The sequence below is a fragment of the Esox lucius genome, chromosome 8 (genome assembly GCF_011004845.1).
Source record: "Esox lucius isolate fEsoLuc1 chromosome 8, fEsoLuc1.pri, whole genome shotgun sequence".
In the NCBI taxonomy this organism is placed as follows: domain Eukaryota; kingdom Metazoa; phylum Chordata; class Actinopteri; order Esociformes; family Esocidae; genus Esox; species Esox lucius.
In genome coordinates this window covers 27,314,723-27,336,728 of record NC_047576.1, presented here as the reverse complement: position 1 = coordinate 27,336,728, position 22,006 = coordinate 27,314,723, and the positions used below count along the sequence as shown (strand labels likewise).

The 22,006-nt window shown below is 40.9% G+C and overlaps 1 protein-coding gene across 8 annotated transcripts in view; it reads left to right on the top strand.

The window, feature by feature from the left end:
- The window catches only part of tut4 (terminal uridylyl transferase 4), a 33,311-nt gene that overhangs the window by 7,159 nt on the left and 4,146 nt on the right, over positions 1–22,006 (top strand). For 7 of the 8 annotated variants that reach the window (XM_010872472.3, XM_010872471.3, XM_010872477.3 and 4 more), the window contains exons 7-23: positions 10,128–10,179; positions 10,497–10,566; positions 14,380–14,506; positions 14,632–14,751; positions 14,947–15,132; positions 15,451–15,625; positions 16,408–16,970; positions 17,241–17,391; positions 17,967–18,053; positions 18,191–18,294; positions 18,410–18,467; positions 18,547–18,650; positions 18,831–19,034; positions 19,185–19,262; positions 19,986–20,163; positions 20,772–20,819; positions 20,953–21,035. In XM_010872472.3, coding sequence (XP_010870774.2) covers positions 10,128–10,179; positions 10,497–10,566; positions 14,380–14,506; positions 14,632–14,751; positions 14,947–15,132; positions 15,451–15,625; positions 16,408–16,970; positions 17,241–17,391; positions 17,967–18,053; positions 18,191–18,294; positions 18,410–18,467; positions 18,547–18,650; positions 18,831–19,034; positions 19,185–19,262; positions 19,986–20,163; positions 20,772–20,819; positions 20,953–21,035 — 2,388 coding nt within the window. Of the gene's footprint in view, positions 1–5,065; positions 5,084–10,127; positions 10,180–10,496; positions 10,567–14,379; positions 14,507–14,631; positions 14,752–14,946; positions 15,133–15,450; positions 15,626–16,407; positions 16,971–17,240; positions 17,392–17,966; positions 18,054–18,190; positions 18,295–18,409; positions 18,468–18,546; positions 18,651–18,830; positions 19,035–19,184; positions 19,263–19,985; positions 20,164–20,771; positions 20,820–20,952; positions 21,036–22,006 lie in introns of those variants that run through there. The other variant, XM_020049108.2, reaches the window with a different exon arrangement.

Below are 22,006 nucleotides of genomic sequence, written 5' to 3'. Positions count from 1 at the left end.
TCTCGGCGAGCTAACACATTCAAATACTACTTCAATGTTCAGGGTCAAAGTGTTAGAGTTTGCAAGCCATTCTACTTAGGTACACTTGCTATCAGCCAAAAGCCTGTGTATAATGTACACATGAAAAAACAGAAGGTAACCGGCACGCCACGATCTGATGGAAGGGGGACACATGCCAAAAATAAGATGGATGAAGTCAAGACAAAGAAAGTTCAGGCTCATATTAATTCCTTCCCTGTAGTGGTATCCCATTACTGCCGTGCTAAAACTCAGAGATATTACCTTAACTCAGCACTAAATGTGGCTAAGATGTATGACCTATACACAGCTCAATGTATTGAGGATGGGGATACACCTGTTAAAGCATCATTCTATAGGTACATATTCAATACAAAGTTCAATCTTAGTTTCCATGTCCTTAAGTCAGACAGGTGTGACACATGTGAGGCCTATGGAGCAGCTGCCAAACAAGGCTTAGTAAGTCAGGAGCATGAGAAAGCTCACCAGAAGCATATGCTTGAAAAAACTGAGATGACAAAGAACAGATTACTCTTTCTTTTGATTTGGAGAATGTTATTTCATGTCCACGTGCAGAAACCAGTTCTTTCTTCTATAAAAGAAAGCTGAATATATACAACCTTACATCTCACTGCTCAGTTACCAGAAAAGGGTACTGTGCTGTGTGGACAGAGACCCTGTCAGGAAGAGGTGGAAATGACATTGCAAGTGCCCTGGTAAAGAGACTGGAGAGGGTGGTGAAAGATCACACAGAAGCAAAAGAAATCTCAACATGGAGTGACAGTTGTGTGCCACAAAACCGCAACTCAGTTATGTCCTTTGCAGTGGCAGACTTTCTGACCAAAAACACAAACTTGGAAAAAGGTTACCATGACATTCTCAACTCCAGGCCATTCAGCTGTCCAGGAAGTGGACAATATGCACAGCAACATTGAAAAAGCAATGGCCACCGCATCCTTCTCAAAGCAAACCGAAAGCACCCATACACTGTCATTCAAATAAGAGAGACAGATTTTAAAGATTTCTAATCTTGCTCGAAACTTTCAATACAAACAGATCCCGTTTGCTCAAGTGGCCCAACTTGTCCTCACCCAATGCCCATTCAGCCTGCATGACTCCACCACTCATGGGCAGCCCCCTGTTCCAGTCGATATCAGGGCTCCAAAAGCACAAACAAGAAGTGTCCACCCAGTCCCAACCTCCATCCACCTACCCAAACCAAAGGTGGTCTCTAAGAACTAAACTTTAATAGAGGCCAAACAGAATGATATAAAGTCCATGTTGAAATACATGCCTGCTGTAGACAAGGAGTACTATAAAGTGCTGTGCAAAAAATGAAAAAGAAAACTCAAAGATGGAATTCTTTTTGTTTATAAAATATTTATAGTATTTAAATGTGTTGTGTTATGAAATGTTTTAATATAAATATGTTTGAGTATTTAAATTATCATTTGATGTTAATATTAAGCAATAAAATGATTAAACATGCTTTAAAACAACAGTTAATGAGATATATCAAATTAAGAGTTGGATAATCTAGTATGGAATCATAAATTGTGTTCAAGATGATCATAAATCATAAATCTAAATAAAAGTTTGACAATACGAATAAACACAATCATAAAACCTGTTTTTCTCATTTTATTATATATTGAGATATATACAGCATTTTACTATTAAATTACATTTCTGTAATGTATTTCATGATGTGTTGCAACTCCATTTCAGTAAAATAGTGTTATTCTATCATTTATGTATTCAAATAAACATTTCTGATTCAGTAGTGTCAGATAGAATCTTAGAACCTTATTGCTCAATCTTGATTGAGACATTTCAGAACCATAAGGTTCTATCTGCGATTGCACCCCACTCATAAAACAGATTTACTAATGTCTCAGGATTTTGATCATCTGCACTTTAGGCATCTTTAAAGTGATGGTCTTAATGAGTTAGCTAAGAAGTAATTATTGAAAAAACTTTTTGAGATCTGGGATGTAAAAACTTTGATGCGCAATATCTCAGAACTATGCTTTGTGCAGATAGAACCTTCTAGTCCCAAGGTCTCGATTTTTCTTTCCATGCGCATCAGTAGTTTTTTTGTGCTCAAAATTAAATCAGTATAATAGCATCAATAGCAAATAACCTCATGCCTTCTGTAAAATATTGTGTGGGGGTAGGTGGTGTTTTTGCATGGGTTGGTAGCTGTAGCGCTATGTAGCCTGAAGCATGTGGTTGTAATCTATTAATAAACACCATACACTGTCAGCAATATGAATAAAGCAATCTAATTAACTTTGTTCTGCACTAATTCAGGGTCATTACCCAGTTATACTCAAACTTGACCACCTTTAATACACAAGGCCCTCTTTGGGCCCTGACCTGTATTTTATGACCTATAACTGTAGCCTACCTCACCTTACTCTCTTGTCCCAGGTTCTGTAGTCTGTCTTTTTCTTTTATAGATTCTTGATGAAAATCTATGGCAATTTTATTGTATCTCTTTTTGTCAATGTCAACTCTAGCCAATTCTATAACCCACAATACTAATAGCGTGTTGTAGGGTGGGTTGTTTAGATCCTATAGGCTTTTTCTATCCATAGCTTCTTAAGTTTCAGTGGATTTAGAGATGCAAATCATCTGTTCCACTGCATTGCAGTTGATCTATAAATGTTCTCCCCATGTAGACATCTCTTAGTACTAGTTTAGTATATGGTTTGCAACTGTTGTGGTTTGTCTAATCAATCTGTACAACATGCATATTTCGCAATCGTCATCCACACTGTCATATGAACTTGAGAATATTGACAGCTCTGACCAAGGCAAGTGAATGTATCAGTTTCATTGTTTTAGTGAAATTTATATATAAATGACAGCTTGACAACCTGAATATTTCTTGTACAATCTGACTGAGGTGGATCGTCTGATCTGTAACCATCTTTGTCTCCGCTAGCCTACTTGTGCCACGGTCTCTTGTGAGTGAGGTGTAAGATTTATGGCATGGCAAAGCTGTTGTATGCACTGTTGGGAGAAGGGGGATTATTGAGAAGGCACAAGGCCCTGAGAGCGTGTCTCATTTATTCCCCTGCTCTCTCGATTGGGACGGGTTGTAGTAGTTTGATCTGGTAATTATGTGTCCCCAGATTATTTTACTTTGCTTGATCTGTGTAATTTAATGGTTATCTGTGTTAGAGGTTGTCTGGGATATATATATATCTATCTCTTCTGTTTTGAGCTGGCCTTACTGGCAATTTGCAGTTCACAAATGATTAATCGTTTTTAGAATGGCAAACCGTGAGATCATCACACTCAAATATGTCAAGGATTGGGTTTTGGCTATAACTAAACCTCGTGTTGGACGAGTTAATATTTTTACACTTTAGGGGAGTGCAACCAAATGATCTGCTGATGAAACCAACTGACTCAACGGTCTCACCAGTATGACCTGTGAAAAATGTTGTTCTGGACCCTGTGTTGGTTGAGATATTTTGAGATGCTTTGCTGCCTAAAGATTTGGATGACTTACCATCACTGAAGGAACCATGAATTCTGGAATGTAGTTGAGAATTCGTAATCAGAATGTCGGGCCATCTGTCTGTAAAATGACACTGAATTAAGTTTATTTATATAGCACTATTCATACATAGAAGCAATTAAATGTGCTTTACAAAGAGAAATCAAAAATATAAAAATACTCATCAAAAACAACATAATGATAATAAAACATAGAAGAAGAAAATAGAAACAAAATGAAAACGGGATATAAAAATAGGAAGCTATAAAAGCTGTGAGGCTAAACAGGGCGGTTAAGTTTAAGCACAGTCATAGGCGTGTGAAACTCAACATGGACATATAGCAAGAAAATTATCCAAAATAAACAAGCAAGTATAAATCTAAATGACATAGAAGTCGAATGTAGAAACGCTTCGTCAATCTTCTTCGTCAATGTTCTCAACCAAATTGAGATGGTGTGGCAGGGCCTATTAAGTGTAAATCATGCTCAATAACTAACAAAGGAGCTCTGCTGGGCAGAGTGGGCCAGTATTCATCTACAAAGATATTAGAAATCTATCGATAACTGATGGATGTTTCTGGTTGAAGTTGTTGCAGCTGAATGTTGTATATACAGTTTTTTGAGGGAGATTTTTTTTGGGGGGTTTTGCATTACAAGTATTATTTCATAAGATTTTTGTTAAATATTTCTACATTTAGTGTGAAAACATGCGCACACCAATACAAATACAGCAATACAATACGCATAGTCCATGTGCTATCAGCAAAATGCTCTGTCCCCTGTAGTGCAGCTGATAAACTATACTGGCCATATGAATATGCTGATGCACGAAGTTACCCATCTGTATAACACTTTGTCTAATCATTAGTTAGATAAATACTAATTTTAATATGTATTTAGCAACACAGTTGATACATTTTTATCTAGGGATGCACCGATCTGCTTTCTTACAACCATGTAAATCCACAGAAATGCAGACCGTGCCGTAAGACCTTTTCCTTTAAGAAATATGTGGAGTTGGTCTTATAATGCATGGGCTAAGTAATATTACAGAGCCAGGGAGAAACAACACCTAAATCATTGACCAGTGTAGGGGAAAGCTTTTATTTTAAGATAAACCCAATTTTGGTATGTGGGGTTGCCTGTCAGTGTTACTATAACCCTTTCTGTGAAAACCTTCTTGTTTTGCGTTTCCCAGCGCCAAGTGTGGTTGCTGTCAGAAAGGCTAGCTAATCTAGTCTTTCCAAAGTAGGTATATTCCAAATCTAAAGCCGATTAAATTCAAACTATAAAGAGATGTCAAATGTCACAGGATGATGCGATCAAAGCAGCAAAGTGTATGGCCAGTTGTGAACATTAATCAGCTCAAGCTAACTAGTGCTTAGTGGACTGTCTTTATGACATTGACAATCGTGCACTGTTGATAGTTCCGGAAATATGAAGATCAGTAAATACATATCAGATAATAATACCTGACTATTTTTGGAGTTATAGGGAACAAGATTGACTACAGCTACATTACTACGTCTTTGACCACACTGCGTTGTTACTTTGGTGAGTAAAAACTCACACTACCTACCCTTTAACTGCTATTTTTCCCGTGACTGCATTGTTGTGCATTGACTGCATGTCAGAGTGCATGTTTCCTGCCTATGGCACTGCAACTTGAATGCGCCTCGAGACAAGAATATTTTGTGCGACAAGAAACTAGATAAATGGATAATCACTACTATGGAGTTACCTTTTCTCTGCATTACCGGTTTTGATGTCAGAGGGCTGTGGTGGCAGTGATATTTTTTTTATAGATTTTTTTTCTCCCATGCAGTCCCATGGTTGAATGACTGCAGCCTCTTTCTAGTCCTTACAGATGATTGTTTGTAATGTGTACAGTGGATATTAAAAGTCTACACACCCCTGTTGAAATGCCAGGTTTTTCGGATGTAAAAGAATGAGACAGAGAAATCATGTACAAACTTTTTCCACCTCTGTGACGTATAACGTGAACAATTAAATTGATAAACAGACAAATCTTTGAGGGGGAAAAATTTCAAAACTCACAACAAACTGGTTGCATAATAGTGCACACCCTTAAACTAATACTTTGTTGAAGCACCTTTTGATTTTATTATAGCACTCCGTCTTTTTGGGTATGAATCTATTAGTATGGCACATCTTGACGTGGCAATATTTGCCCACTCTTCTTTTACGAAAGCGTTCCAAATCAGTCAGATTGGACATCTCCTGTGCACAACCCTCTACAGATCACCCCACAGATGTTCAATTGGATTCTGGGCTCTGGCTGGGCCATTCCAAAATGTTCTTCTTCTTCTGGTGAAGCCATTCTATAGTGGATTTGTATGTGTGTTTTGGGTCGTTGTCCTGCTGAAAGGTGAACTTCCTCTTCATCTTCAACTATCTAACGGACGCCTGAAGGTTTTGTGCCAAAATTGCCTGGTATTTCCCTCCACCCTGACTAAGGTCCCGGTTCCAGCTGAAGAAAAAGAGCCCCAAAGCATGATGCTGCCACCACCATGCTTCACTGTGGGTATCATTCTTTCAAGAATGAGGTCCCTCTGATGCTTTGGAAGCTCTCTGCAGACCATTTTGCTCTAAGATGCAACTAAGAAAATGTCAGGAAAGTCCTACTAGAACAGCTGAACTTTATTTGTGATTAATCAAAGTCACATTAAATGATGGAAGGTGTGTAATGACTTCTATTTAAAATGAGTTTGAATGTGATTGGTTAATTCTGAACACCACCACATCCCCAGTTATAAGAGGGTGTGCACACGTATGCAACCAGGTTATTGTAAGGTTTTTATTTTTCATTTTTCCCCCTCGAAGTTTTTAGTTTTTCATTTGAGTTGTTCACATTATAGTTCACATTAAAAGTGGAAAAAGTTCTGACATGATTTATCTTTGTCTCATTCTTTGACATCACAAAAACCTGGCATTTTTACAGGGGTGTGTAGACTTTTTATATCCACTGTAGGTCCATTATCTTTTCTGCATAGCTTATACACTCACCTAAAGGATTATTAGGAACACCATTCTAATACTGTGTTTGACCCCCTTTGCTCTATTGGGTTGAGATCTGGTGACTGTGGGGGCCATTTCAGTACAGTGAACTCATTGTCCTGTTCAAGAAACCAATTTGAAATGATTCAAGCTTTGTGACATGGTGCATTATCCTGCTGGAAGTAGCCATCAGAGGATGGGTACATGGTGGTCATAACGGGATGGACAGAAACAATGCTCAGGTAGGCCGTGGCATTTAAACGATTGGCACTAAGGGGACTAAAGTGTGCCAAGAAAATATCCCCCATACCATTACACCACCACTAGCAGCCTGCACAGTGGTAACAAGGCATGATGGATCCATGTTCTCATTCTGTTTATGCCAAATTCTGACTCTACCATTTGAATGTCTCAACAGAAATTGAGACTCATCAGACCAGGCAACATTCTTCCAGTCTTCAACTGTCCAATTTTGGTGAGCTTGTGCAAATTGTAGCCTCTTTTTCCTATTTGTAGTGGAGATGAGTGGTACCCGGTGGGGTCTTCTGCTGTTGTAGCCCATCCGCCTCAAGGTTGTGCGTGTTGTGGCTTCACAAATGCTTTGCTGCATACCTCGGTTGTAACAAGTGGTTATTTCAGTCAAAGTTGCTCTTCTATCAGCTTGAATCAGTCGGCCCATTCTCCTCTGACCTCTAGCATCAACAAGGCATTTTCGACCACATTTTGCCGCATACTGGATGTTTTTCCCTTTTCACCTTTTCATTCTTTGTAAACCCTAGAAATGGTTGTGCGTGAAAATCCCAGTAACTGAGCAGGTTGTGAAATACTCAGACCGGCCCGTCTGGCACCAACAACCATGCCACGCTCAAAATTGCTTAAATCACCTTTCTTTCCCATTCTGACATTCAGTTTGTAGTTCAGGAGATTGTCTTGACCAGGACCACACTCTAAATGCATTGAAGCAACTGCCATGTGATTGGTTGATTAGATAATTGCATTAATGAGAAATTGAACAGGTATTCCTAATAATCCTTTAGGTGAGTGTATATAGTTTTAGTTAAATGTTTTACATCTCTAAATTAACTTAGACATTTTATTTGTGTTGACCTAGGTGGCTTAGGCTAACTGTCAGACCATTGGAAGTTGAGCGTTGTAACGCAGTGTTTCAATGGTGTTTCTCACCAAAGAAGTGGTGACTCCTTTTTAAAATGGAATGTTGTTCAGATAACATTTTGGTAGCCTGAACATTTTAATACTCTTTGTCATTCCTTGAAAGACAGATAAGCTTATTTTCTTTTCCATGGTATCTCTAGCACTTTCCACTCTTAAGAGCATATTTGGTAACATTTTCTTCCAAATAATTTTCTGTTAGATAATTTTTACCTGACCGCCTTTTATAAAAACATCAACTAATGTCTGGCCCTTGTAGATAGATGTCAGTGACTCCCAGCCAACTGAAGCATATAACAGACAGACAGTGATGCGTGCAAGAATTTGCACCGGTGATGAGACGCAAGGCTGAATAACAGACTGCCTCCAAATAATGTAGTATGGAAGCTGTGCCGTGCGTATGTAGTACATCACACTCTAGTAACAACATAAGTTGGTCACACTATATTTTCTGTGCTGAAGTGACAGACATGATTTATTCCAATTGAAGAAACCAGTTTTAAACTTTTTTCTTTTTCACCAACTCACTAACATTGGTTTTGAGTGTTAATATAATTTTAGGGATATTTGTAAAAATCTATGCATTTAATATAATAAAAATGTAGGGTACTACTTTTAGGGTAATCCACGGCTAGGTTCTGTGACCTAGAAAGTAGCATATACTTAGTTTTATTTGCATTTAGTACCAACCTATTGTCCAAAAGTTTCTTTTAAATTGTTTTTATTGTAATTCTATTCAATTGTTTAATTTCTTTATTAGACAAGTCAGACATTTTTCAAGCTGTAAAGGTTTTCATTAATCAATGCACTTCTACCTACAAACGGTAATATAAAATTGGTTTTGCCCCTGTGGAATATCACTCAGTTTTTGAGTGAGATAACCTTTTTTTTCATTCCCATTGTTGACCACTCTGAGACTTCCAGAGTGGCTGAGCGATCAATAAACGTGTCAACTATGTGGCACATTTTTACAGTTACATTTGAGGCATTACGCAAGCACTCATATCCTGGGCCACTTACAGGACCTAGGGTTGAGTGCCTTCATAATGCCAGATTTACTTTACCGGCTCTGAGATTAGTACTAGTTAACTGGACTGGGATTCCAGTTTGCTTATGGAGGCTGCAGGGTTACATTTGAGATTTAGCCCTGGTGTTTGGCAACGCTGGTCCCGTCTTAACCTGAAGTATCCTTTCACCTGTACTGGCTACCTCTTAGGTCAGGATGTCTTTGCTTGCCCTGATGATGTTTAATTCATTGCTTAAGCTGGAATGAGAGATCGATCCCATAGTTGTTTTCTCCCTTTTATTGAAATGACTGAAGCCTGAAAATATCTGCATGTTTCATGTCTATTGGCGTTAATGAGTTTTGGTAGTATGAGTTTAGTGTTCATCCGTGTTAATGTTTAGGATAACAAAGATAAGTGTCCATCTTAAATTCACTAAAATAGCAGGAATGGATAGTGTGGTTTCAACTAAACATTTCTTTCCTTTTTTATTGTGCCATTCTCTGAAACTCCCTGCTGTGAAACTTTAAGTAGTAAATACTGAAAGCTACTGGAGATAAATTGTTAAATAAAGCATTTAGTTGAGGGTGCTGTTTGAAAGCAACATGGCATCAAATAGAACTGTGGCAGCGTGCATTTTACAAAGCACACGGTCGGCTGAAGCTACTGATGTTGTTCATTCTGATGTTTCTTTGGACATTATACCTACAACCCCCCCCCCCCCATGCCTTTTTAAAACAACATTTTACAAAAGATGATGTCCCCTAGTTTAAGCGTATCACCTCTAAATGCTTAATTATTGTATTTTCTGTTTTGTAGAGTACTGTGATCATTGTGGCCTTACAGAAATTGATTCTGTATGAGTATTGTATTGTTCTGAGCACCTTTCCATTGTTCTGTATGAGTATTGTATTGTTCTGAGCACCTTTCCATTGTTCTGTATAAGTATTGTATTGTTCTGAGCACCATTCCATTGTATTGTTCTGTATGAGTAGAGCCGTTGATCTGTGAAGAGAACAGGCACATTCATCTTTTCTTCCTGTGGACTAAAGATCCAAAAAGAGTTGGTTCTGTAGCCAATCAAAATACATATTTTGTCCTATGAAATTAATACCTAATTTGACAAGATCGAAACTATGCGCTTGGAAATGTGCAACCATTCCTGCTTGTTCTTTGGCATTTAGACTGGGGCCACAAAAAAGAAAAGCAATTATTATTTTTTTGTTTTTCATTTAGTAGATGCACTTCTATCAAGAGCAAATCAAAACATCACTTTGTGTCTAGCATATTTCCCCCCAAAAATAGTATCCACAAAGTCAGTGCTACTAAATGCATAATTTTCTATCATTTAATATGATCAACCTGACCCGTGCTAAGAGAGGTGTATGCTGTTTTTGTCTCTTTAGATGACCCAACCAGATGTGTTGATACAAGTGCTGGAAATCCTGAAGAACAGCAGTGAGTGTTATACAGTCCTCCAAGAGAGAACAGTCACCACACTTGCACTGAGTGCAACTCTAGATTCAGCACGAGGAGGATTGTGTGGTACCAGACAGTGAGCTTTTTGTTCCATGCCCGAGCAGAGCAGGGTTGATCTGAGTTCTTGTTCCAACTTGGAAGGGCATATTAATCATCTTGAATGAGGGACAGAAAATGTATATAGACAGTAATCTAATGCACAGTGATAATACTATTTGGGAAATTAGATTATGAATAGTAATAATGAGAATTTAAACTTTATTTCAATGCAATGTTGTCTTTGGGTCTCTTTTCAGCTCACTTTTCTGAGGTGGAGTCTGACTTTCACGCCAAAGTTCCGGTGGTGTTTTGCAGAGATGTCAACAGGTTGGTGGAATGGCAACTATACTCTTCTGTGAGCCTTACTACCACTGACCTAGCATTCCTGTGAGGCTTACTACCACTGACCTAGCATTCCTGTGAGGCTTACTACCACTGACCTAGCATTCCTGTGAGGCTTACTACCACTGACCTAGCATTCCTGTGAGGCTTACTACCACTGACCTAGCATTCCTGTGAGGCTTACTACCACTGACCTAGCATTCCTGTGAGGCTTACTACCACTGACATAGCATTTCTGTGAGCCTTACTACCACTCAATCAATCAAATGTATTTATAAAGCCCTTTTTACAACAGCAGTTGTCACAAAGTGCTTTTACAGAAACACCTGGCCTTAAACCCCAAGGAGCAAACCACAGTAGTGTTGAATTTCAGTGGCTAGGAAAAACTCCCTAAGAAGGCTGAAATTTAGGAAGAAACTTAGAGAGGACCCAGGCTCAGAGGGGTGACCAGTCCTCTTTTGGCTGTGCCAGGTGAGATATTAAGAGTCCAATTGGAATAATTTATAAATGCATGTGGGCTAAATCCATAGTCTATTTATATCATATGACCAGATGGACAGGGACAGCAACGGGCCCCCCAAACCAGGTACTCCGCAGGTGTGGACCAGGACCTCCCTAAAGTTTAAAACTGGAGCAGACTGGGAAAATTCATATCAACAACGATTTATAGTGGAGAAGCAGAACTTAGTGGGGAAGGTGAACTGACCCAATCCCCCAGCACAATAGTATAGCAGTGTAAGACCTTGGGACTGAGACGGGGGTGTCCGGTGACACTGTGGCCCTACCCAGGGGAGGCCCCGGACAGGGCCCAACAGGCAGGAAATCAATCCACCCTTTGCCAAGCATCAACCAAAGGAACACCCACCAACCGCAACCACCCTGAATGAGGGCCGAGTATTACCAGCAGAGTACAGCACAATTGCGCAACAGAGACAACAACAACCCAGTGACTCTTCCCCCAAAAGGTATTGGAGGGAGGGCATTCCAGTGGTGACAAGAGCCCCCCTTGCAAGACAGCAAGGGTGGACAGTATCAAGCCTTCTGGTCACCTTCACGCCCCCGGGCCAGGCTACACCTATTATAAACTGTGCTGTAGAGATTCGTTTTTAGTAGACACTTGAACGTTTGCAAAGAGTTTGTATTTCTAACCTTAATTGGCAGATCATTCCACAGTAGTGGAGCTCTATGAGAAAAGGCCCTGCCTCCGGCTGTTTGTTTAGAAATTCTAGGTACTATTAAAAGGCCTGCATCTTGCGATCGTAGGTTACGTGTAGGTATGTATGGCTGGAGCATTTCAGCGAGGAAGTAGGAGCAAGTCCATGTATTGATTTATAGGTTTGCAGTAAAACCTTATCAGCCCTAACCCTAACAGGCAGCCAGTGTAAGGACGCTAGTACAGGAGTAATGTGTTCAAAATGTTTTGTTAGAGTTAGTATTGTTTTGTTAGAGTTATTTATTGATTTGTCAGGGTAACCAGAGAGAAGAGCATTGCAGTAATCTATTCTAGAAGTAACGAAAGCATGGATTTGTTTTTCTGCATCAGTTTGTGATAGGAAGATTCAGATTTTTGCAATGTTTCGAAGATGAAAATAAGCAGTTCTTGAGATATTTTATATGTTCTTCAAAGGAGAGGTCAGGGTCAAGGGTAACGCCAAGGTTTTTTACAGTTTTTTGGGATACGACCATGCAGCCGTCGAGGTTCACAGTGAGATCTGCTAACAACGTTCTTTGTTTCTTGGGTCCTAAAACTAGCATTTCTGTTTTTCTTGGGTTTAACAGCAAGAAGTTCTCTGTCATCCACTTCTTAATATCTGAAATGCATGCTTCCAAAGTAGCTCATTTTGGGGCTTCTCCATACTTCATTGAAATATATAACTGTGTAATCAGCATAACAGTGAAAATGTACATTGTGATTTCGGGGTACATCGCCCAGTGGCAGCATATATAGTGAGAACAATGGGCCCAGAACAGAGCCTTGAGGAACACCAAAGCATACCTTTGACTTGTCAGAAGATATGCCATACACACTAACAAACTGACATCTTTCAGATAAATAAGACTTAAACCAGGCTAGAACATGTCCATGTAGCCCAATATGGGTTTCCAGTCTCTCTAAGAGAAGGGATTGATCAATAGGGTCAAAAGCAGCACTAAGATCAAGAAGCAACAGGACGGATGCAGAACCATTGTCTAGGGCCATTAGAAGGTCATTTGATACCTTCACGAGTGCAGTCTCAGTACTATGATGGGATCTGAAACCGGACTGGAGCATTTCATAAATGTTATTTGTCTTCAGGAAGGCATTCAGTTGTTGGGAAACACATTTTTCTAAGATTTTTGAGAGGAACAAAAGATATTGGCCTATAATTGTTTAATATGTTGGGATCCAGATTAGATTTATTTTTAGAAAAGGCTTAATTTACGCAATTTTTTGTGAGTTTTGTACGCATCTGGAGGAAAGGGAGCAATTTATTATGTTCAACATTGGCAGAACTAGCACAGGAAATGGCTCCTTAAGTAATTTTGTTGGAATCAGGTCTAGCTGACAGTTTGTGGGTTTAGAACACATTACAAATGTAGTGAATGTGTCGAGTGATACAGCATCAAAAAATTCAAGTGTCCCCATTGACACCTGGTCAGGGAGGTTCAGAAAATGTTCAGGACAACTGAGATTTTGAGGACCATAACTATTTAAGGAGGAATCAGTTATTTGTTTTCTAATGGTGATGACCTTTTCATCAAAGTAGTTCATGTATTCATTACTGACCTGAGTGATTTTCAGTTTTGTAATGTGCTGTCTGTCCAGGCTAGTCTGAATACTTGCTAGCCACTTTCACTCCAATTTTCTGGAGGCTTGCTTAAGTGCTCTAGTATTGTCTGTGTACCAGGGAGCAAGTTTCTTGTTGCGTATTTCTTTAGTTTTTAGTAGTGCAACCGTATCTAATGTATTTCGCAGTGTTGAGTTTAGATCCTCGATTTGATCGTTTACAGATTTATTTACTCTGTCGTTAATGAGCGAACTTGTAAGAATATCAAGGAATTTATTTGTAGTTTGAACCAGAGCTGGACAAAAACAATGGCCCTGTGCTAGTAAAATGTAATTTCAGGATAATAAAACTAGCAAGTCACTGTCCTGATCGGGACATTGCAAAAAAAAAAGAAGATTTAAAATAATAATAATAATAGCTTTATAAACTGACATCCACACAAATATCTACCTCACAGCTCTTTGCGTGTGCTGTTGGCTAGTCTAGAGTTGAGCAGTGATGTGACGCGTGGCTGTCTGGTATTGTTTTTTAATAAAACATTTAAAAACTTGCATGAGTCACTCAAGTGAAGAAGGCAGTGAAGGATAGCTCAAACGAAAGCAAATATTTTCACCTCAGTACAAAAACGAATGTGCCTGTTTTTACTTCGATGGAACTCATATACACTGTCATCTGTCTTAAGTTCCTGGCTAGAGCGCTGACAAATTTTGCAAACCATCCCGGATGAGCTATGCCAATAGCAAACAGCACCTGGTCTGAATGACAGCCAAGCGGGTGGCTGACAATCTGTCTTCAGGGCCCTTAATGAGTAACAAAAGCATTTGGTTATGTTTTGTAATGCTGATAAATTACAACTTTTGGTAGGCGGGTGAGTAAAAATGTTTTTGGTGCCAGTACGTTTCAAACCGACTGGCCCCGCTGCGCCAGAGGCAAACAGTGTTACCGTTGAGCCCTGCCTAACATTTGTCAGCCTTACTAACACTGACCGTCATAGTTGGATGCACCTTTCAAATGTGTGTTGTCTCCACAGTGGGTTGATGTGCAAGGTGAGTGCCGGTAATGATGTAGCCTGCCTCACCACCAACCACCTGGCTGCCCTGGCTAGACTGGAGCCCAGACTGGTGCCTCTGGTACTGGCCTTCCGCCTCTGGGCCAAGGTAATGCTCAGCAGGGTTATTTGGGTATAAGGCTGGCAAGAGTGGAAGCTGAAATACTTGGATTTGCATTCTGTGTATTAATTTTGATTATAAGCCGGCTATGCCTGACCTTTTTTTCTCTCTAGCTGTGCCACATTGACTGCCAGGCTGAGGGGGGCATTCCCTCCTACTCCTTCTCCCTCATGGTCATATTCTTCCTCCAACAACGGAGAGAGCCCATCCTCCCTGTCTACTTCGGCTACTGGGTTGGTGACATAGAAATAAACAAAATCACAAGGATAAGTGGCCGTTGTGTTCCCTGACCCACATTTTGTCATTGTTTAGAACTAGTCCCCAGTATGTTAGAATTTATAAAATACTTTGACTCTTGATGGCTTTCATTTGTTTTCAGTAACTTTGTGTACCTATGCTGTTTTTAACTAATATTCTGTTGATTTTAGATTGAAGGCTTTGATGTAAAGCACGTGGATGAGTACCATCTGACGGGGATAGAGATGGATATATTTGTGGGGTGGGAGCACAGAGCCCCTAGTACAGAGGGGAGAGGGGACGGCCGGGGGGAAGGAGGAAAGGCCAAGCCGGTGCAGAAGAAACCTGTTGTGAAGAACCGGCACACTGAGGGGATGGTGAGTACTCCATGTCTTTGATTGGGATTTTTATCAAACAAACTCTACATTCTATAATTGATTTGACTGCCAATTAAAAGAAAATTGGGGCTGTAGTCCTAAAGGCTATGCTCTGCTGTAGCACACTGGGGTCTCCTTTAGATTTTATCTCCAGTTATAGGGATTTTTTTATGGTTTAACACCCTAGTCAATTTATGTCTGTATCCATGCCACTTATGGTGTTCAGGTTTCAGATCACCTCTCTTGTTCAGGTCCTCTTGCCATTTAGCCCTGGGAACTAGGCATATGTCCCATCTAACAGTCTACTGTTATTCTCAGACACGTCTGGCCCTAGATCTGGGTAAGGGGGTGTCCCTGGGCCAGCTGTGGCTGGAGCTGCTGAGGTTCTATACTTTGGAGTTTGCCCTGGAGGAACACATCATCAGCATCCGCCTCAAAGAGCTCCTGTCCAGAGAGATGAAAAACTGGCCCCGGCGGAGGCTTGCTATCGAGGGTAAGATGGAGGGATGGAGAGACTCCCTGAACGGGGATCAACGTTACCTTTTTTATTTCTATGCCAGTTGGCCTAGGATTTCTGGCCTGAACTGAATCAGCCACAATGAAAACAGTGAATTAATGAGGGGTTAAATGAGAATTGCATAAATCATGAAAGCGAACAGGCTAGCCATACACTGCCAAATATTTCTGTAGTGCAACAGTTGTGTGTAGAATGGCATCTTGGAACAAACCGATGAACAGTCATTGATGGGCTACTATGGAAGGCAAACACCAGGTTTCACTCTTAACAAGATGTTCCGGATCTCGGCTGTGTCCGCCAGTTAGGGCTTGTTTACATTACGCGACAGAGAATAAAATGTTAGCTAGGTTTAATGGCATAATCATTTCCGTAGCGTTTAAATTACCACCGGCATGTTCAGCACGCATGATTGTAGCCGTCAGTCGTGGGGAAATGTATGGAGCTCCTGACCCAATTGTCTTCATAACCTGTAAAACTCCAGGGGGGCTCTATGGAGAATGTGGTGTGCGCCACCTCGGAATGTCTTGAGCGATCAGTATGTTGACATAGCTGCAAGTTTACACAAAACATCTACCGTCTCAAGTCTTGTTTGATATCTCTCGGAAAATGTCGCGTAATGTAAACAAACTCTTACATATGCCTGTACTAGGTGTTTATAGTTGTGCCTGGACAGTCAGAAGGTGGAGACGGTGAGTTTATCCACATTACTGCACCGCTACCTTTGAACTTATCTTTTTCCAATTCCCTCTTCATGTCAGATCCGTTTGCCCTGAAGAGGAACGTCGCCCGCAGCCTGAACAGTCAGATGGTGTTTGAGTACATCCAGGAGCGCTTCCGCACAGCTTACAAATACTTTGCCTGCCCGCAGAGTGCGGACAGAATCCCCGGTGGGTGCCAGAGAGCCAAGAAGACCGCCAAACATGGTGGGAGGAAACAGGTGGAAGGACTGTCTGAGAAGGGTGCAGATGTAGAGATCAAAATAAACTGTCTGAACGTTCTACGGTCTGCGACAAGATACGATGAGGAAGGCGATGGTGGGGGTGATGAAGAGCTCGAAGCAGATCCATCTCTGGAGGAGAGGGCATTGAACAGTGGCCTTACGGACTTGGTACTCAGTGAGGGCGGCAGTTCAACTGATGGGTCTGGACCTGAGCCTGGTGACGTGAAGCATTCCTCCGCATCCCATTTGATACAGAACGGCCTGCTGGACAGTGATGAAGAGGAAGAGGAGGAGGAGGAGGAGGAGGAGGAGAAGCAGGGACATATTGCACCTGAGGACCTGCACTATGTCTTTGACAGTATGATCTTCACCGGCGGAAAAGTAAAAACCCCCATGATACATTTCTGCTCATCAAACATGTTTTCTTATTGATAATGTCAATTCTGCAACACATTATTTGTATCTCTATATAAACTACGAAACTCCTGTGGCGTAAATGTAATATTTACTTTTAAATAGATTTGGCTTATGTTTTGTAAAAAGGAAAGGGTATCTGGTATTCTCATGGTAATGTGTGAATAGTAATTTGGATGTTGAGAGGATCTACTTTCCAATAGGTCTATTGCCTTTATTACTTTTGCCCCCTTATAGCCTCCTACGGTGGTGTGCAGCATCTGTAAGAGAGACGGCCACCTGAAGGACGAGTGTCCAGAGGACTTCAAGAAGATCGAGCTCAAGCCGCTGCCGCCCATGACCGACCGCTTCTGTGCCATACTGGATGGTCTTTGTAGACTCTGCTACCGTAAGTCACCCGCTGCTATATTCTGTCCAAGACCGCCAAGTAATGTTGGAGTGGTTTGTCCAGATTCTCTTGGAGTGTTTCTTGTGTGGCTGAAACAACTATTTGATAAAAATCGATGAGAAAAATAGTTGGTTACGAATGTAATTATCTATTTGTTGGGTCTACGTGAGAGGGGGCAGAAAAAAATTACCGAAACAATGAAAGCCCCGTAAACTAGTTTAAAACAAGTTTCCGATTGTCATAGAGAGTATTAGTTTAACATCATGCCGTAAGTTTCAATTATGATGCCGTAAGAATATATTATATTTAGAACACCTAGAGACCCCTGAATGGTGCAGCGGTAAAGTCAATGCCCCACACTTAGCTGTGTTCATTACGAGGCCAAGGTTTGAGTTCCACAATGGCTTAACATACAGTAATGCTCAAGCTTTCTATAGACCTTTAAAACATTTTTTAAATGTGTTGGTAAGGCCAGCAGAATAGCATATATTCCATTGCAAGTACTAGGTATTCAAATGTTTGCAGTCAGTAACGTGTCCAAGTCTGCTAAATTCCTCCAATGTGAATGTTTGTAGAGGAGCTGTCCCCTTCTGTTGGAGAGCAGCAGAAGAGAGAGCAAATTTTGGCCATTCTGGAGAGGTTTATAAGAAAGGAGTACAATGGTATGTATTGATAACACGTGACATGCATCTCTAATTGCTGCGATAAATGTAGGGTGGAGGAAGATGGAAATTCCTGTATAGTCCTGTATAGTACCTCAATTCAGGTATTTTAATACTTGTTTTATTTCGTCCCACAGACAAGGCCCAGCTGTGTTTGTTTGGCTCCTCCAAGAACGGCTTTGGTTTCCGTGACAGCGACCTGGACATCTGCATGACCCTAGAGGGCCATGACACAGCAGAGGTATCTGAGCTGACTGGACTGTCAAGACATTTTTATTGTACTTTGAAACTCTTTGCAATTTGTTCATGCCTCAGTTATTCTGGGATTTATGTGTCTATTTCTCTCTTTTCAACAGAAGTTGAACTGCAAAGAGATCATTGAAGGCCTGGCCAAAGTGCTAAAGAAACACACAGGTAAGCGACATGTTCTTTCACAGCACCCCTGTCCGAATAATGTGACTTGGTGATTGATTGACCTGTGTTTTCCTGTCAGGTCTGAGGAACATCTTGCCTATCACAACAGCCAAAGTGCCTATTGTGAAGTTTGAACACAGGCAGAGTGGACTGGAGGCAGACATCAGTCTCTACAATACTCTGGTGCGTAAAACAACCCTGATGATTTGAAAGTATACTTACCATTACAGATCCCAAAGGACTGGTGAGTGACAGTACTATCAATGGATAAAATACCCTTTGCGACTTAAGCCTAAGTTATCTAAACCATTGCTTACTAACTTAAGCAATTGATTTCATCTGTATGATTGGATTGTCATCCAGGCTCAGCACAACACCAGAATGCTGGCGACCTACGCGGCTCTAGACTCTCGTGTGCAGTTCCTGGGATATACCATGAAGGTGTTCGCAAAGCGCTGTGACATAGGTGACGCATCTAGAGGAAGTCTGTCGTCCTATGCCTACATCCTGATGGTGCTCTACTTCCTCCAGCAGAGAGAGCCCCCTGTCATCCCTGTTCTCCAAGAGGTGCTGTCCACTTACCCCCTGTTAAACCTTCTACCCACTTCAAAGTGGGTCCTATTACGGCCCGTCTGTGAACGTAGCTGATGTACACAAAGTCTTTAAGAGCAATTTCCTAAGCTTTGGAAGATAACCCAAAGTTGGTCTCTTCTTTAGATCTTTGATGGACAGACTGCACCACAGAGGATGGTGGATGGTTGGAATGCTTTCTTCTTTGATGACATTGAGGAACTGGTGAGATGTTTAGTCTCGGACATCTGTAGCTCCATTCTCATTTCTACAGTTGCAATTTGGTTTTAGTTATTTTTAAGAATCAGGATGTCCCCCTCAAATAGTTTGCTCCCTTATATTATAATTAGTACTAATTCAACCAATCACATGCCACATTAGATCTTGAATAATAAAAACAGGAAAAGCAATTCTTTCCCAAGTAGTTGCTGTCATTAAAGGACTTCTATAATAGAAGATGAACTGTCTTGTCCTCCAGATTATCATCGTCTCGCTGTCTTGTTCTCCTCCTTAGCGTCGTCTCACTGTCTTGTCCTCCACCTTAGCGTCGTCTCACTGTCTTGTCCTCCACCTTAGCGTCGTCTCACTGTCTTGTCCTCCACCTTAGCGTCGTCTCACTGTCTTGTCCTCCACCTTAGCGTCGTCTCACTGTCTTGTCCTCCACCTTAGCGTCGTCTCACTGTCTTGTCCTCCACCTTAGCGTCGTCTCACTGTCTTGTCCTCCACCTTAGCGTCGTCTCACTGTCTTGTCCTCCACCTTAGCGTCGTCTCACTGTCTTGGCCTCCACCTTAGCGTCGTCTCACTGTCTTGGCCTCCACCTTAGCGTCGTCTCACTGTCTTGGCCTCCACCTTAGCGTCGTCTCACTGTCTTGGCCTCCACCTTAGCGTCGTCTCACTGTCTTGGCCTCCACCTTAGCGTCGTCTCACTGTCTTGTCCTCCACCTTAGCGTCGTCGTCTACCGCAACAGCAGTGCAACAGTGAATCTGTGGGGGAGCTCTGGCTGGGCCTGCTCAGGTTCTACACTGAGGAGTTTGACTTCAAGGAGCATGTCATCAGCATTCGCCAGAGAAAACGGCTCACCACCTTCGAGAAGCAGTGGACCTCAAAGTGCATCGCTATCGAAGGTAGTAAAAATATCTTTATTTACATGGTGGTAATAATGAAGGGATTGATAGATTTCACTAGCAACCTAATGAAATTGCTGGCGTGTCATAATATCCATAACACCTAGCGCTCAGGCGTTGTGGTATCCGTGTAAGTTGCGAGGACCCTCCTCTCAACTTACAGGATTTAACGGATCTGCTGCTAAAGTTTTGGTGCCAGATACCACAGCACATCTTCAGAGGTCTAGTGGAGTCAATGCCTCGACGGGTCAGGGCTGATTTTGGGGGCAAAAGGGGACCTGTACAATATTAGACCAGAGGTCATAATGTTTCAATATTGATGAAAGTAAACTTGTCCGATAGATATTTACACAGTTAGTGACACGAGGTGGTGTTAACCTACAGAAAATGGATAATGTGTTTTAAGTGAAGGAATGAATGGTGTAAGAACACAGCTACTTTTCCTGGTTTGCCTCAAGGTTTTATGGGGATTTTGACGACTTGTCTGGTCTCTTGTATATCTTTTTTTAATGTTTATTTGAAAGAATGCAATTTGAGATTCTGTATGTAATAGAAAACACTTTACAAATGTTAGAATTATTTCATTAATATACTTCTTTTGGCCTTAGATCCATTTGACTTGAATCACAATCTTGGTGCTGGAGTTTCTCGTAAAAGTAAGTAAACAATGTTATCCTCATCAGAAACAATATGCTTTCTTTTAGAGTACTTTAGTGAGTATGGCCTCAGTTTTGTGTAATATTTCAGTCACAATGGCCCCTAACACACCCCCTCGCTGTGTCTCCTCAGTGACTAACTTCATCATGAAGGCCTTTATCAACGGCCGGAAGCTGTTTGGTACTCCCTTCTACCCCCAGCCTGGCATGGAGGCGGTATGACATACAGTAGATATAGGGCTGTAGATATTATTATTTTTTTCTTATAAAATATGATTAAATGGGGGGGACCTAATTGAATACCAGCCCTCTGAATAAATATGGGCATTGCTACCCTCACTGTACAGACACTGTTGAGTTGAAATGTAAGTTGCTAAGTGTCTGGTAAATGACTACAATATAAAACGAAAGTTATGAAAACATTAAATATGCTGTCTGGGACTTGAGCAAATAATTTCAGATGAATGTGTAATTATCTTTATGTGCATAAACTAAGTAGAGTCCCTATAATACCTCAGTTAGCCATGAAATTCCAATTTTAAAGCAATAGGTTTTGATGACATAGTACACAGTTTCTGGAGACATGTTTTAGCTTGACAGCACCCCTAACAACCATTGGCCTAAAATAATGGATTGCATCTTTTAAACACAGTGCACATTTTTAAAGGGGAATAAAGGTGAATCTTATTGTGTCAAGTGTGTTTTAATCCATTTGATTTCACATTTCTCTCCCTTCAGGGAAGTGACAGATGCAATATGATGGATAACTGTCACAGTGCAAAAACGCATCTGGGGAATCCTCAATAGATTAACGTTTTGTGATTTATTTCAGTCGCAGGCACAATCATACTTTTCTGACATTTAAATGGCAGCCTGTGGGTTTACTGCAGTTGCAATTCCCACATAAGTTATATTTGGTATCTGGTTTTCACGCATTTGGTTGTTTTAAATGTCGTCAACGCCTGTGGATTTGTTATTCCACAAAGTTCTAGCACTTCCAGTCAAGTGAGAGAAATGTAACATTTACGCAGCCCCCTTTTAGACCAACCCTGCTATCCATGTGGGTAAGCTGCAACCTTAGACATACAGTCTAACGATGATTTAAATAGATTAATGAACCTTGACACGTGCTCACGTTTTGTCGTTGTTCCCCTTTAAATGTGTTTAATGGTGATTTCCCATGACTA